The 15397-nt window shown below is 35.1% G+C and overlaps 1 protein-coding gene and 1 pseudogene across 1 annotated transcript; both read left to right on the top strand.

The window, feature by feature from the left end:
- The first annotated feature begins 1698 nt into the window (after positions 1–1698).
- On the top strand, positions 1699–4178 carry LOC128237996 (procathepsin L-like; annotated as a pseudogene).
- A 5476-nt stretch (positions 4179–9654) lies between these two features.
- LOC128237455 (procathepsin L-like) lies at positions 9655–14317 on the top strand. The gene is made up of 7 exons (XM_052953014.1): positions 9655–9938; positions 10144–10286; positions 10930–11082; positions 11425–11457; positions 12225–12398; positions 12697–12862; positions 13308–14317. The coding sequence occupies exons 1-7, from the start codon at positions 9782–9784 to the stop codon at positions 13508–13510; spliced, it is 1029 nt and encodes a 342-aa protein (XP_052808974.1). The 5' UTR covers positions 9655–9781; the 3' UTR covers positions 13511–14317.
- The last annotated feature ends 1080 nt before the right edge of the window (positions 14318–15397 follow it).

The raw sequence follows: 15397 nt of genomic DNA, 5'->3' as shown, positions 1-15397 counted from the left end.
AAAAGTTCCCATTTTAGAACGGAACCCGGATTGTGATATATTGTTCTTCAGCCCACTCTGTGCCATCTTGTCAATTATTTCCCTAATACACTAAATTGTGTCGTCTATCCTTAATAGCCGGCACTCGATATTTCAGGAAAATAATCAAGTTTTTGAACAACAAAATGGTGAAAATGAGGTGAAAATGTCTTATTTTTATAATATATAAAAAAAATCATTTAAAACGTTCGGGCAAAACGTTCTTGGTAAAATCGTATTAATATATTTATCATCTGGTATTGTATTCAAAAGAAAAAAAAACGAATCAGAAGCCTCCAAAACTAAGTCTGGTAACAATCCTATTCTAGAGTTTTGATCACGAGATAGCATTGATAAACACTTTCTTTTCTTTACCATATTCATCCTGAATATGTATAATAGTTTCTATTATACATAACATTATATGTGTTAGTATCAACAGGAGACGTCCTACTTGACGTACTTGGAAAAATATATCTTGGACAAACAAATAAATCGTTTTTATAAATTGAAAAATCAACCATCAAATTTAAATCGAAATATGTGTATCATAATATGCCACAAAACATAATTATCTTGTCCCAAGTTATCTTTGACATAATTATCCCTCCAGAATTACGAGTTGTGCCAATCATTTTCTCTAATCTAATAAAGATTTGCAAATCATTAACAGCAAAATCAAATATTTCAGATCCTAATTTTAGAGTAAAACAATTAAAGTCATTATTTTTGAAAATGAGATTTACTTTAGGGCATTTTGAATTATTTTGACCTTTCGTAATTAAACACTGAACCTTGAGCAATGCGAACGTAACTATATATTTCATATAAGTGTATATATAAAGTGTATACATTATTCGCACTTGACCTGGTGATGAATCCTGGGAACTTTCTTTCTCGTTTTCCGGTGTTCTTGTAGTTGATGAGGTAACTCCCTTACGAACAAAAGGAGTAACGTCCGCCTCGATTAAAACAATAGTGCAAAGGCTTAAAATGCTCTTCAAAACCAGGAAGATAAAGTTTAGGGTTGGAGTCCAAATTATAATTGCATTCAGTTAGTTGATATAGAAGAATTATAAAAATTGCTGGTGCTTGCATATTCTCTCTTCCTTGTTGACACCATCTCAATGATATATTCGTCTATAAAGCATTTTAAAAGGAATTATGAAGATGATGCTAGTATTCCATGTAAAAAGTTTACTTTTTTGGCAAACAATTTGCAGATAAGTTAAAATGTTAAAATACTTCATTCCTATCCATACCAAAGCCTTGGGTTAATACCAGAAGGTACCAACGACATTAAAGCGTAAAAGGTCTTGCCACCTTTTTGCATTGACCCTAAAAAATATTCTTTCAGTATCGATTTTGATTATATTTTTAAAAACAAACAGGTTATTGAAAACTAAGACCCTTAATGAATAATTTATATATTAACAATGTTAAGATATATATTTGAAATATACGTGTTAAAATTCAAATCATCTAAAGAATTAGCATTACCTTTTAAATTAATTATCTTTGTTTGATTCATTACGATATATTTTCTTTTCAAATTTGAATCCAGGCAAACAGTACGCTAAATCGCCCGAGGAGGCGCAGCGACATGCGATATTCGCAAACAACGTTGAATACGTCAACGCTTATAACTTACAGTACGCGTTGGGGATGGTGTCATACTACATGGGTGTCAACCAGTACTCAGATATGGTAAAGTTTGTAAATGGGTAGTGGGCATTTAAATTACATGTTCTCAAACTTTTTTCTTTCAACCATAATCATATCATAATATAGGCTTTGCATTAGGATCTAAGATCAACCCGTATGAGGTCATTTTCTGAGACGCTTTCCGTCAGTCAATCTACGACCAACTTACGATAAATTTGTATCCACGCTGAAGTTAAAGTTAAATTTTGCCAAACATTAGATTGGATTCGAAAATTACTTCAGAGATTTGATATATAACACTTATCATCTACATTACTCCAAGGGAGTTAAGATAAAACATATCAATGTCTGCGATGTAGCGTCGAATCACATTTTCGCTTTTTTAAAAATAAATTGTTAAAACGACCTTTGTCAGTCATTCGATTATTTGTTTAAAATATTGAGAAGTTGATGCCGTCTTTGTTCCATTTTAAAAAAGGGGAATTAACTCCAAATGAAACAGACTGTCAGTTGTATATAACTTCCAGATCATCTAAAACAAACACTTGAAGATGTGATCACCAGTTCTTAACTAAGTAAAATCGTGCACTTTAGTCACATTGTCCTTCAACTGTATAACCTCTTACTCTATGTCGCGTGGCAATACTCTCACACCTCATTACAATAACCTCCTGTGCTTAGAATTATTTTTTTCTTGCAACACATAATATGTATATCGTTATTTGACAATTTTAAAGAGCTGTTTGACAAGTTGCTAAAAGTTCCGCGGTGTAAATGTCAAAATGTATAAATGCTATCGCCATAATGATAATTACAGACGTTCGAAGAGTGGGCGTCATTATACACGGGTCGGATTTTTGATGACGTCGGCAACGGCAACGCTTCCACTTTTCTGACGCCAGAGAATTTCAAGGTGCCGGGTTATGTAGATTGGCGTCGAAAGGGATACGTGACTTCAGTCAAAAACCAGGTTCTCGCGTTCTGCATACTATATAGCTTTTGTTTCAAACAACTTGTAAAGACTTTCTTGCTGTAAATTTCTTAGTAACGGGTATTGAAAAGACATACACGATGGTGTAATATTTTGTTTACATATTTCTATTTACACGAATTTCATTTACAGGGTGCATGCGGATCTTGCTGGGCATTCAGCGCCGTAAGTGTACAATAGCTATGTCCATTTTTTTCAAAACACTGATTTGAAAAGGCTAGCCTTCCTTCTGAACTTTACCGTAAATGAATTACATATAAATCAAGTTCCATACATATGTTAGTAATGATGTTAAAATGTGTCCTATTTCTGAAACTCGTGTTTACCTCCATTAACTCTAAAATAGACCGGAGCAATAGAAGGACAACATTTCCGAAAGACAGGCAAACTGATATCCCTCAGCGAACAACAACTTGTTGACTGCTCCCGGTCCTATGGCAACAAAGATTGTGATGGAGGGTTCAAGGACAGGGCCATGCTGTATGTCAGGGACGCGGGAGGAATCGAGTCAGAGAAGGAATATCCTTATACCGCCCCGGTAAGTGACTCATAATTTCATGATTAATATTCTGCGGAAATCTTTTTTCTTACTATCCCTCATGCTTGCCTTGCTGGTGTTATTTTACCAATGAATAATGCATTGGGTCTGAAAATTTGAGAGTAAATTATTCTTGGGCAATATCGCCCAAACCGACAGAGTATCGATTACAACTAAGACATAAACGGCATACCTTTATGAATTTAATACAGCGGTCTAGAGTATTCCCTTGCCGATTCACAAAGTACATGGCGGCTGCGAAGATAAACGGAGTTAAGAGAGTCCATTCGTCAGAATCCAGTCTTATGCATGCAGTCGCGTCACAGGGGCCCATTGCAGTGTCCATCAGGGTCAACAGAAATTTCAAGAGCTATGCGGGAGGTATGATTGTGTTTATTATGTTGTTACTGTTTCCCTTCACGGCCAGTGACTTGGTTTATACCAATGGAACAGGTTACATTTCAATTCAGGGTCTTTCATCTCAAGATTTCTTTGTTCTATTGTATCGTGCTTACGAGAGTTCATCTAATGTACAAAACGTACAATGTTGTTAAACCAATCCTCCCAAAAGTACTTTCAGTACTTTGATTATTTTCATTTTGCTCATAACCCCAAATAATGTATTGATAGTGAGATTTATCATCAATACCGTCTTCTATAGTATTTTTTCAAGCTACTACATACATGTAAGTTATTTCAAAAAAAATAAAGTTAATTTATCCTGTTGACGATCAACCGATTGGGTTTTCTTTTAAAATCACAGGCACATTCGACGACTCAAGTTGCATCAATGCACGAGCCGGTCAGGCAGTGTTGGCTGTGGGGTATGGCTAGATCCCCAGGGGATATTGGCTCGTAAAGAACTCGTGGGGACCTCGCTGGGGCAAACAGGGGTACATCCGGATGGATAGAAACAAGGGAAACGTTTGCGGGATCGCGAGAACACCTGTATACCCGACGGTTTAAATAAAGCTTCCATGATATATAGCCTTAAGCTGTCAATTATGTGATGATACAAAAACGGATGTCAGCGTACAATGGCGTCATGGTACGTTGTGTTTATAGATACGATAAAAAAATAAAGCCCATGTGTTTGATAAGAGTTTTAGTTTTATGATATTGATTCATTTATTTTTTATAGAATTTAGAACAAAAATGCGATTTCACTTATTGAAACAATTAATGAAGTACAAGAAAACTTATTTGGAGAATTGGCATGGATTGCACAAATCATCTCTGTCTAAAAACATTGAAACACACGGAAACAAAAATTCGACCGACTTTTATGACTTCTGTTCAAATGACGATTCCGTCATGAATATCTCTACCTTATTTGAGAAGTTTGTTAAGTAACTATATATAAAAACTAAATAGCTCCTGCTTAAAAAGAAATGATTTAAAACAATGCTTGCCAAGTTTCCCTGTTGTTTTATATTTATGTAAATTTTAAACATCATGAACAAACTCGGCGTCCTGAACATCGACCTCGTGCTCCGGATAACCCAGATATCCCGACACGACTGTTCTTAAATTTAACTATAAATTCCGTAATAAACAACCAATAATTAAACCGTTGATTAAATATGTTAAAGATATAGTTTAAAATGTGTTTTGAAAAAGTCTGCGCATTTTTACACCCCTCGACTGAGATAATTAAAAAGGGAAACCGTATTTACATTTCGGTTGCAGCAATTAAACATCTGATGGCCAGCGCAACAAAAGAAATATAATTAACTTCAAAATAAACATATCCTTCATATATTTAGCGTATGTGTGTGCGTGTGTGTGCGTGCGTATGTGCGTGGGTGCATACGTGCGTGTGTGCGTGCGTGCGTGCGTGCGTGTGTGTGCAAACATTACTTAAGAAAGAAAACATCAGGCTATAACATAATGCAAGATACATTCATTGAGATATTTACAGTAGGAAATAAAACAAATTCGTTTGACGAAACCTGGATATCAACATTCTTTCCGAGAGCATTAGATTTTTGAAGTAAACAAAATGTACTCACTTTCTTCTAGTATCTTGGAGCGAGTTCCATAGCACCGGAGCCCCATATCTAATCGAATATTTACACAACGTTGTATTTCTTACATGAGGTATATGTAGAATATTCTCGCGATGTGGGTTAATAAATGAGCGCATCCTATTACATACATTAATTCGCCTTTTATACAGATTGGATAAAACGGGAAAAATCACCGTAAAATACTCATACCCGTGACCTCGATTAGAGTGTATTGGTAGACTCGGCCAGACTCAATGTTCCAACTCTTTATTTTATTTTAGTATTGCTTAAACCAGAGTTATGATGAACTTTGATAACAACACATTTTTCTATTACTTAAAACAGTTTGTAAATTGCAATAATCTGGGACAAATAATTAAAATTAATAATTCAATACATCATACTCTCAGCATTATTTGTGTAACAGTCCGCTGTAGGCGGCGGATGTGCGTTATAGACGAAAGTACGTTCATAGTACGTATGTTTACTTGGTTGGTAATATGCAAATTACCAAAGCCCGGGCTCTGTGTGGATTGAGAATTAACTGTATATAAAGACCCCTTCAGGGTCGAGCATGTTTTTCTCTAAAGGGATCTGGAAAGGTTTTGCGTCGCACGTTACAATTGATATAGATTACAGTAAGTATTTTTTTTAATGTATCGCTTTTCTGATTCTGAACCTCAAAATTAAAACTAATGATGTGAATCTTTGCAGTTTGTTTATGATAATATTTCTGCATGCAGCTTTTGGTGACATGTAAAGGGAGGCCACTGCGTAATAGTTTGAAAGTTTTATTGTTCAAGGCTCATTTCGAGCATCTGACAAAACAATGCAATACAATAAACAATATTAACATTTAAACATGTTTAAAACAGAATAATAATGATGACGATAAAGGGTTAAGTTCAAAGATGGAGAATGAGACATATTATTATGATTATAAAATTATATCATGTGAACAAAGAACACCGGCATAAAATTATGCATTATTACATTATTTTTTTTACAGAATAAAGATAATCTTAACAATGTTAATTTATTATTTGTTAACTGATTATTATTTTCTGTTCAAAAACAGATTGTTTTGTTTTATATCTAATGTGATTGTGTTTAAAATATTAATCATTAAAAGTTAAAATATAACTACTTGTTTCTTTATAGTATTTAACATGGAATAAGTTTGCACATTAGATCAACTTTCATTGTCTCAATCTCTTATTTGGAAACTAAAAAGTTCTAATATATTTATATTATATGAGGATGATTTTTATCATTTAAAGATCCAGATGGGTGCAGCAACATCCGCTCTCAGAGAGATGAGGACATTCCATACACCTCCTTAACCATCAGCAAACCCATTTCTGCAGGTAGATGATTTGGGTTTATTTCCCAATTTATTAAGCATTTGTGGTTTGTGTGCAGGATAAAGTGAACCATTTGATTACTGAAGGGTGGGTGTGTAAGTTTATTTATATCCGCACTCCGGCAAGGCTTATTCGGCGAGTGATCCGATAAGATTGTTAGTTATATTAGTATTTTTTGAGCATAGTGCACAGACAGAATTTTACCCTGGTTAGAGTTCTTTACAGGGATAATTCTAGTAAGATTTCTCGCATACAAATCGCTCAAATCGCATCCAAATTACATAAATGCTAGATATTCTTGATCGCAGTTTGTGTATTTTGTGCCTTTTCCCTTTTGTTGTTTTACAAAATAAAGCATCGTAGTCGCAGATAGCTTCTTGTTTATAAATACTGGTTGAGTTTGTAAATCCGAACAGTCTATAATACCGAACACCTGTTAAATCACGCGTTGTTTACCTCGATCGATAATTCGATTATCTAGAATGCGAATTTTCGTCAAGTTTAGGTGAGTATTTTTCTAATAAATCCCTGTCAAACTCCTAAGCAGGTGAAATGTAAATATGCAGCACGCGGGGAAATGATGTCACAGACCTCGTGAACAATTTTCAACCGTTTTAGGTTTTGACGCATTTGCGTTGCCAACTATGCTATTACATTCTTAGTTTTCTTCCATCTTTTGCAAACACCACTTATTTTCTTTAATTTGACACTTTTTTGTAATTTATCAAGGAATTGCTTATTAATATATTTTAAATCGCACTGAAATCAATATCATGGGTAAGGCATGTTCTTAGATTTTCGAAGCAAGAGACACAATTCTTTCATTTTCTAAGATTAGAATCTGTTCGAGTTGATGCCCATTCCCATTGTATGTTTGATTAGAAATGAAAACAAACTATGACGGAATAGCAATCTATTTTTAGATAAAATATAATTTTAAAAGCGATCGGATTTACATACTCCATTTCACCGAGTGAATGGTGATTTACTGTGCTTGAAATGAACGTTTTGTGTTCATGAATCAAAACATTTTGTGAATATGTACTTCAGCAGAGGCTGAGATTTGAACCAAACATTATTCGTGCCAAGTTTGAAGTTACTAGAAACAATACTCGCAAAGATATTGTTAAACAAGAGGCCCAAAAGAGCCTATGCTCTACTGGCATGGCTTTTGTGGTCATATCAATCCAGAGCATGTATGTATGGGTAAAAGGCAACAGACATATAGTTTATGTTTTGTGTTTGGGTTACCTGAAAACTTTGCACGTTCAACATCTGAGCCCAGAAAGTATTGTAAGCAGATTAGTTGCATGAACTATTTTAATATGTGCCAAGTGAAAGTCATCTGACAAAAAAAAAATGCTTTCAAAACTGTACTCATAGTAAATATTTCTGTAGTTTTAAAAGTTAAAAAAGTTGGTCAGAAGGTCAAAGTCAAGGGCATCCTATGACAACATTGATCAATTTGAACAAACATTCACAATCAATTGTGCTGAGATGGATGCACGAACACATGGCCAGTAGAGCTAAAAACTGTCAAAACTGTTCGGATTTACAAACTTTACCAGTATTTATTGAACTACTCACGAATTGCCTCCCCTACATGTAATGCATTTATCTTATCGAATGTTTTGATCGATATCGTCCATGCACTAAGTCTTTTCAAGCGTTTTTGCGACCCGGAATAATTTTGTTTACGTGAGTTACCACTGCATTTTAATGGCGTCTACAAGATCCGAAGCGTCAAAATGTCTAATCAGAAAACGTTGTTTGCATTCCTTGAAAAAGCCTCTGGACCAAAATAAAATACCAGGTTCAGATCAAAATAACAATGGAAAGCCTTCATCTCCCCAAAAAAGTCAATGCAAAATGGCGTAATCTTATTTTTTGCTCAAGTATAGTAAGTATAAATGTTCATGCTATCTAAACTGTTAACAAGTGCTTCCGTATAGTCAAACAAGTGTATATATTATATCTATATACATATATATCTATATATTGTAAATTTGTAAATATATTGATAATCATGAAACAAGTTACTGTTATGCATTGTTTTATCACTGCGTTAGCCATGTATTATAAAAAATCTCACTGAAATTGAAATTCTCTCACCGATTTTGAACAAATTTGGAGCAATTCTCTCATTGAAAATCTGACATAGAATTATCCCTGCTTTATTATTCACTTGTTTATATAGCACTGTTACATGGGACCCCAATTTCGGGGAATCGAGCCTGCAACCCCTGGATTGACAGTCAAGTAAGTCACTAGACCACAGATCGGCCACAGATGATTACCCAAGAAAACCACCTATATATTATATAGTAGGGTATTACTTTAATAGGGTGATAATTATGTGTGAATTACAAATATTAAAGAAGTGTTAAACTAGACAATATACACTAGGTGGTTCATTGATTAAATTTATGTTTTAAATAAGGTTAGTCAAGTTAAGACTTTGTTTTTAGCTCGACTATTCGAAGAATATGTGGGCTATATTACTCGCCCCGGCGTCGGCGTCGGCGTCCGGTTAAAGTTTTAGGGCAAGTTGGGATTTTCACTTATAAGTCCAATACCCTTCATTCAATTGACTTAATACTTCACACAGTTGTTCAGGGCCATCACATGATGAGGTTAGATAACTCCATATTATTTGAAAATATTGCCCTCCGACGTAGCATTTATGACGCAATTTAACACGTGGTATACATACACTGTCATTTAAAATAAGAATAAATTACCAGCGTATTTCAAAACTGCACTTAATAGGCTTGTTGTGTTTTCTTCGCCCATAAATAATATTTATTGTCTAATTGAATGCAATTGATTGATATTGTTGTCAATACATTTTACTGAGAACTCTACAATTGTTTTGCTAAATGTACCGTAGCTCGTGATATATTTCAAAATTAAACATCATTCTTAAGTCGCCCATTGTCTGCATGTCATATGAGCATCATGCCTACTTAGAATATAACTACTTATCATTTTTTACCATTGTCACTCACGAACCTAATAATTTTCTTCCTCGTTTCTCCTTATTTAAAATCACAATACCCAAACACTTAACCACCATAGTGCACGTTGTTGATGACGAGTTAAACAGAGCACAAAAAAGTGAAGCCAGCACGCAGATCTTTGAAATAAAGATTAATTATTTATAAGAACACAATAATAAAATAATCGCAGAGTCAGAATGTTCGTTATTTACGCTGTTCTGACACTGGCTCTAGTGGAGGTGAACGGATATGGTGTACGGGAAATGTCCATGGTGGACGTCGGATTCGCAGAGATAAACCAGGAGTTGTCGGAGCCTATAGATTCGCTCTTTGAGAACTTCAAACACGCACATGGTAATACCTTTCTACAAAATCCTTGTTTAAATGTGATTAAGATGCATAATTCAATTTCATTTAAAACTTTGAATATATTTTAGTGGCATTTATTACTAGTGTTATTGTAACGTTTGTTTAAGGGAAGTTAATGTATGCATTATTTTCATTGTTTTAGATGTCAATAAAAAAAACACTGCATTTTAAACTATGCCGTATTTATCAGGCAAACAGTACGCTAACGCGTCCGAGGAGTCACAGCGACGTGCGATATTCGTAGATAACGTTGAATACATCAATGCCCACAACAACCTGTACCTGTCTGGAAAGACGTCATATTACATGGGCGTCAACCAGTTCTCTGATATGGTATATAGCATGTTTTAAATGACGATAAGGATGGATAAAGATGTAAATTAGTTAAATAAGTTAGTATGCAATTTGTTCTTCCAAGCCGCTACCGTCTACTGAATACTGTATAAGATCATAGTACGATGCCTTATAAGAAATAATCCATGTGGATTTTTTTAATCAAGCTGTAAGTTCATGATCATCTAAATGTATTTATATTGCATATACAATAAGACTGGTCTTTCCGTTAACATTTCACCAGTTTTAAAGGGAATCGTTCACAGAGTTTATGTTGGCAACGGTTATTTTAAACATTGCTGAAATTGAGTTTTTCTAATTACTTTATAAATGAACACCAAATAGCAACTGGCGGGTAATCGTTTGAACATAGTAAATTGTATGTTGAAAAACGAATCCTAAAATGATTCAGATTTTAGTTGCGTTAAAACAAATAAGCATTCTCTGTTACATTTTAAAACAAATATTAACAATAGTTGTTTTTTTAATCTTTTTTATCGAACCATTTCTTCACATTTCCCAAGAATAATGTTTTCGGTGTTTTACTACCATGAATGACTAAGATTTACCCCCACAAACGCAATTCATGTTGTAACTTAATGTAGCTGTAGTAAATTTAAAGATATTGAACATATATTTTCAGACATATAACGAATGGCGGTCGCTTTTCACAACACAGTCGATTGATGATGTCACAACCAGAAATGATTCTATCTTCTTGACGCCGGATAATTTTGAGGCCCCGTCGAGTGTTAACTGGGCACAAAGAGGATATGTAACACCAGTGAAAAACCAGGTATTCGTCAAAATAAGAAGTGTAACTTTCACACCGTTTTCAGTTATTGGCATTTAGTATATGTATTAATCCACTAGCGGACCCAGCGAGCCCGTCCCCTAAAAAGTAATAAAATACGACAAAAATGCATCATTTCGGACTAGCAATTGTTACGATTTACTCAGGGGAATCCCCTCCTCCACCAACACTTGAAACATATATTTTTTTTTTATTTTAAGGGAGGGGCGCGAGTTAAAAGGTCACGCCCCTGAATTACGCCCATCTTACGTCAAATTCTGCATCAACCGCTGGGATCACTTAGCAAATGGTGATGTTTATGTGATTTTTCCTTTACCTTTTCAGCAAAGATGTGGATCATGTTGGGCGTTCAGTGCGGTAAGTGAGCGAGTTATTTTTCTCTGAAATTTTCTCGTATTTAAAAGATATCTCATTACTATATTAGTAAATTCGAGCTCGTGTATTATGAAGCCATCGAGTGTGTATACGCCCATACACTCCCAGGTACTTACAGTGTGACGAATAATACCTCTGGCACCCGGTCACGGCGACTTCATACGTTTTACAATATGATGGGGATATCGAAATATATGCCGCTTTCTGTAGTATGAGGTCAAACTAGTATCGTCGTTTCTCGCATATCGTCCGAGAGTTTAGACTATTAAAACACTCCCCGTGAGGTTTCTCGTAGGAATCCCACAACTCACATGTAAAGTTTCGAACCACTGGCATGCACATAGTTGCCCATTGTCGTATGTTCTCGAATGTTCTCGCCATTCAAAAGCACTATGAAAGTATAAGCATTTATAAATGTTCTTTTTGAATTAGTAGCTACGTGGCCGCAAAATCCGCAGGTAAAAATACGCCAAAATATCGGAAATATTTTTTTATCTTAACACTTATCATATGCTTTTTTTACCATTAAAGCCAAATAAGTTAAACATGAAAATGCGTTAAATTGTACGACGTCAACCTAAATTGTACGCCTTTAAATTTTTGTGAATCATTGATACCCTGGGAAATCATTTCATGATCACCCTGATTGGCGAGCAGTATTTATACCATATATATCAACCCATTTTAGTTAATCGAAATGTCATCTTCAATAACGATTAACGTACCTTTATGTCACTCATTTCTTGCAGACTGGTGCCATTGAAGGCCAACACTTCCGCAAATATCATAGACTGGTTTCTCTGAGCGAGCAACAGCTGCTGGACTGTTCCGGTTACGGTTGTCGAGGAGGGTATCCTACCAAGGCCATGTTTTATGTCAGGGATGTAGGAGGAATCGCGTCGGAACAAGCGTACCCTTATAAGGTGGGTTTTGAGTTTTGATTCTGTATTTTAATTTCCAATATTAGACATAGTTCTACCTTATTAATTAATAGACGTATTAACCGTGTTTCTGTCTCGTCTCCGAATATTTTACAGACAAAGTCATTAAACGCGCAAATTCGCAAAAGAACGTATAATAACTCTGAGACATGCACGCACTTTAAGACGTTTTAACACGTATATGTTGACGTTTTAACACGTATATGTTGACGTTTTAATCTTTCTATACTAATAGTCGTGTTTAAAACAGGTGAGATAGAATTTATAATTACATGTCCAGGCACGATCGGAGCGATGTCACTTCCGCAGATCCATGGCGGTTGCCCACGTGAAGGGGGTGATGCAGGTCAGGCAGTCTGAGCGGGACCTGATGAACGTTCTGGCCTCCCAAGGGCCCATCTCCGTCTCCATCGTTGTCAACAAGAACTTCATGCAGTACAGGGGCGGTATGAATGTAGATTGGCCGTTATTTGTTGAAGACTCTTTTTTTACATTCGTTCGTTTCTTTTTAGATCTTTAGTCCCCCCCCCCCCCTTTTAAATCGTTTTGGTTGTAAGGGAGTTTCACTATGTTTCTTATTTTTTTGACAAAATTACCCGCAGCATCCCTTCTAATTATCTTATGAATTTATATGCAGTAACCCTTCGCTCGAAAACCTTAACAAGATACAAGGTATAAGTATCTTTATTAAAAGTCGGGTATGTGTTAACAAGAAACATTAGCTCAATGAGCTATTTTCCGACAGACTTAACAGAATAACAGACATACATAACATGTCAAACAAAAAAAACAATGAGCAACCTTTTCCTAGATAATTCCTTTATTGTGCCAACCAAAAAATAAATAATAAACGATGGAGAAGTTGTATGAAAGCGTATAATTGATTTGCAGGTATTTTCTACGACCCCTCGTGCAGCAGGGCAAGGGATGGACACGCGGTGCTGGTCGTAGGATACGGCTCGAGCCCCAGGGAATACTGGCTCGTGAAAAACTCATGGGGAACCCGCTGGGGCGAACATGGGTACATCCGTATGGCCCGCAATAAGGGAAACATGTGCCGAATCGCTAATGCCGCCGTATTTCCCACGATGTAGACTCTAGATAGAAGTGAAACTCCTCGGCCATCCCCGGTGCGGCTGCGACGTCAGACTGCAGGAATGATTTACAGAAAATAACCAAAATAAAACCATTGCCCTTTAAGCGTTTCTTTCTCATGTCAAGTACAATGCCACTGCTGTTGAATAAAATAACAGCTACTTAACTTAATGTATAAGTGATATTAATTTTGATGTTTTTTGTGTGTTTTAGTTTAAATTTAATTACAGTTATGCAATAGATGATAAATGAAAAAAATATACCGCTGAGAATTGATATTACTCATATTATTGCTTTTATACGTATCAATATAATATTTGAAAAAAAAAGTTTTGTACATGTTCTGTATTTTGATAGTACTGACAATTTGTGTTTGTTGTTGTGTGTGTTTTTATTTGTATGTGTGTCCGTATGTATTTTGCCGCTTTATTCCGTTTGTACCGCTAATTATTAATCAACTGTTACGTATTTGACGAGATACAGAGACAATTGCAGTACCAATACCAGACAATAGAAGGCAATATATGCCAAAACTCGCTCAATATCGACCAAACTCGGCCAATATCAACAAAACTCGACTAATATGAGTTTCCTCCGTCTTGGTTGGCTACAAAACTCGCCTAATATAGGATTTGAGAAATGGGCCATTTCAATTGGCTGTCGAAACTCGCCTAATATGAGAAATATGCTGGAATTTATTTTTAAAGGTAGCCATTTTGTTTTCCGTTTTCCCACTGTTTTGATTTTTTTTTGCTTCGTATAAACCTATTTGGAATACTTGAACCTATTAAATGATTGAACCACTTTGAACGGCTTGATATTACAGTTGTATTTAACCCGTTGGTGGATTTTACAACTATTATGATTTTGTATACCGACAAAATGGACGACGAAGGTGAAACACATGACGTTTTGGCAAACGATTTACGAAATTAAGACGATAACACACGCTTCCTTACAATATACAGTGCTTTTTCATAAGTATGTGCAATGTCACTTTAAGGATGCATGTCAAAATCAACCAAGTCAAGTCTAGAAAAGCAGACACCATGAATGAATGGGAGCAGGATTTTTCAACCCCAAGACTTTTCAACCCCTTCTAAAAACGAAGACTTTTCAACCCTTAGACTTTTCAACCCCTGCTTCAAAGACTTTTCAACCCCTACCTGTTTGGACTTATCAACCCCTATATCGAAGACTTTTCAACCCCTAGTTGAATTATTTTAATAGGAATATTGAAGACTTTTCAACCCCTAAATCAAAGACTTTTCAACCCCTATTATTTTTTTATTTTTTTTTGTCATTTCTTTTTTATTTTTGCTTAAAACTTTACACATTATTTGGAAACAAGTTTGCTTGTTATTTTTACACTTTTAGAGCACAAGTCAATTATAGCAATTAACACATTTGTATATTGAAATACAATTAAAGATGTGTTGGTTTTATTTGTTACACTTATAACCAAAATAGTAAAAGGATCAAAGACAAAGGTGTTGCATTGATCTATTAATCAGTTGTTTGATGAAGGCAAAATATGCCTTTGATTAAACATATGAAAGATTATATTTGTATTAAATTTGTAAACCTGTATTATATATTACTCAAATGAACTCTAGCCATTGGTTGTAATATCTTACATGTGTGTATATATATACACCATTTAGCTTTTCCTTATATCGTGCGATTTGCAACACTGCTTTAATTTGATGCCATTTGAAATAGTATTGCTTGCTCTTTTATTACTCTGTGAAATACATGACCGAAAGTACATCATAGATACAGCTATTGCTGTTTGTATTATAGATACAGCTATTTCTGTTTGTATTATAGATACAGTAATTGCTGTTTGTATTATAAATACAGTAATTGCTGTTTGTACTCTAGAG

Source organism: Mya arenaria, chromosome 6 (genome assembly GCF_026914265.1).
Source record: "Mya arenaria isolate MELC-2E11 chromosome 6, ASM2691426v1".
Classification (NCBI taxonomy): Eukaryota; Metazoa; Mollusca; class Bivalvia; order Myida; family Myidae; genus Mya; species Mya arenaria.
This window is presented reverse-complemented; position numbering and strand designations above follow the sequence as displayed.

What these genes read in the sequence shown, in the direction of transcription:
- LOC128237455 (XM_052953014.1), top strand. Translation starts at nt 9,782, where the DNA reads ATGTTCGTTATTTACGCTGTTCTGACACTGGCTCTAGTGGAGGTGAAC. An exon ending in TCAACCAGTTCTCTGATATG is followed by an intron (nt 10,287 to 10,929) that starts GTATATAGCATG and finishes ATATATTTTCAG; the next exon opens with ACATATAACGAATGGCGGTC. An exon ending in TAACACCAGTGAAAAACCAG is followed by an intron (nt 11,083 to 11,424) that starts GTATTCGTCAAA and finishes TTACCTTTTCAG; the next exon opens with CAAAGATGTGGATCATGTTG.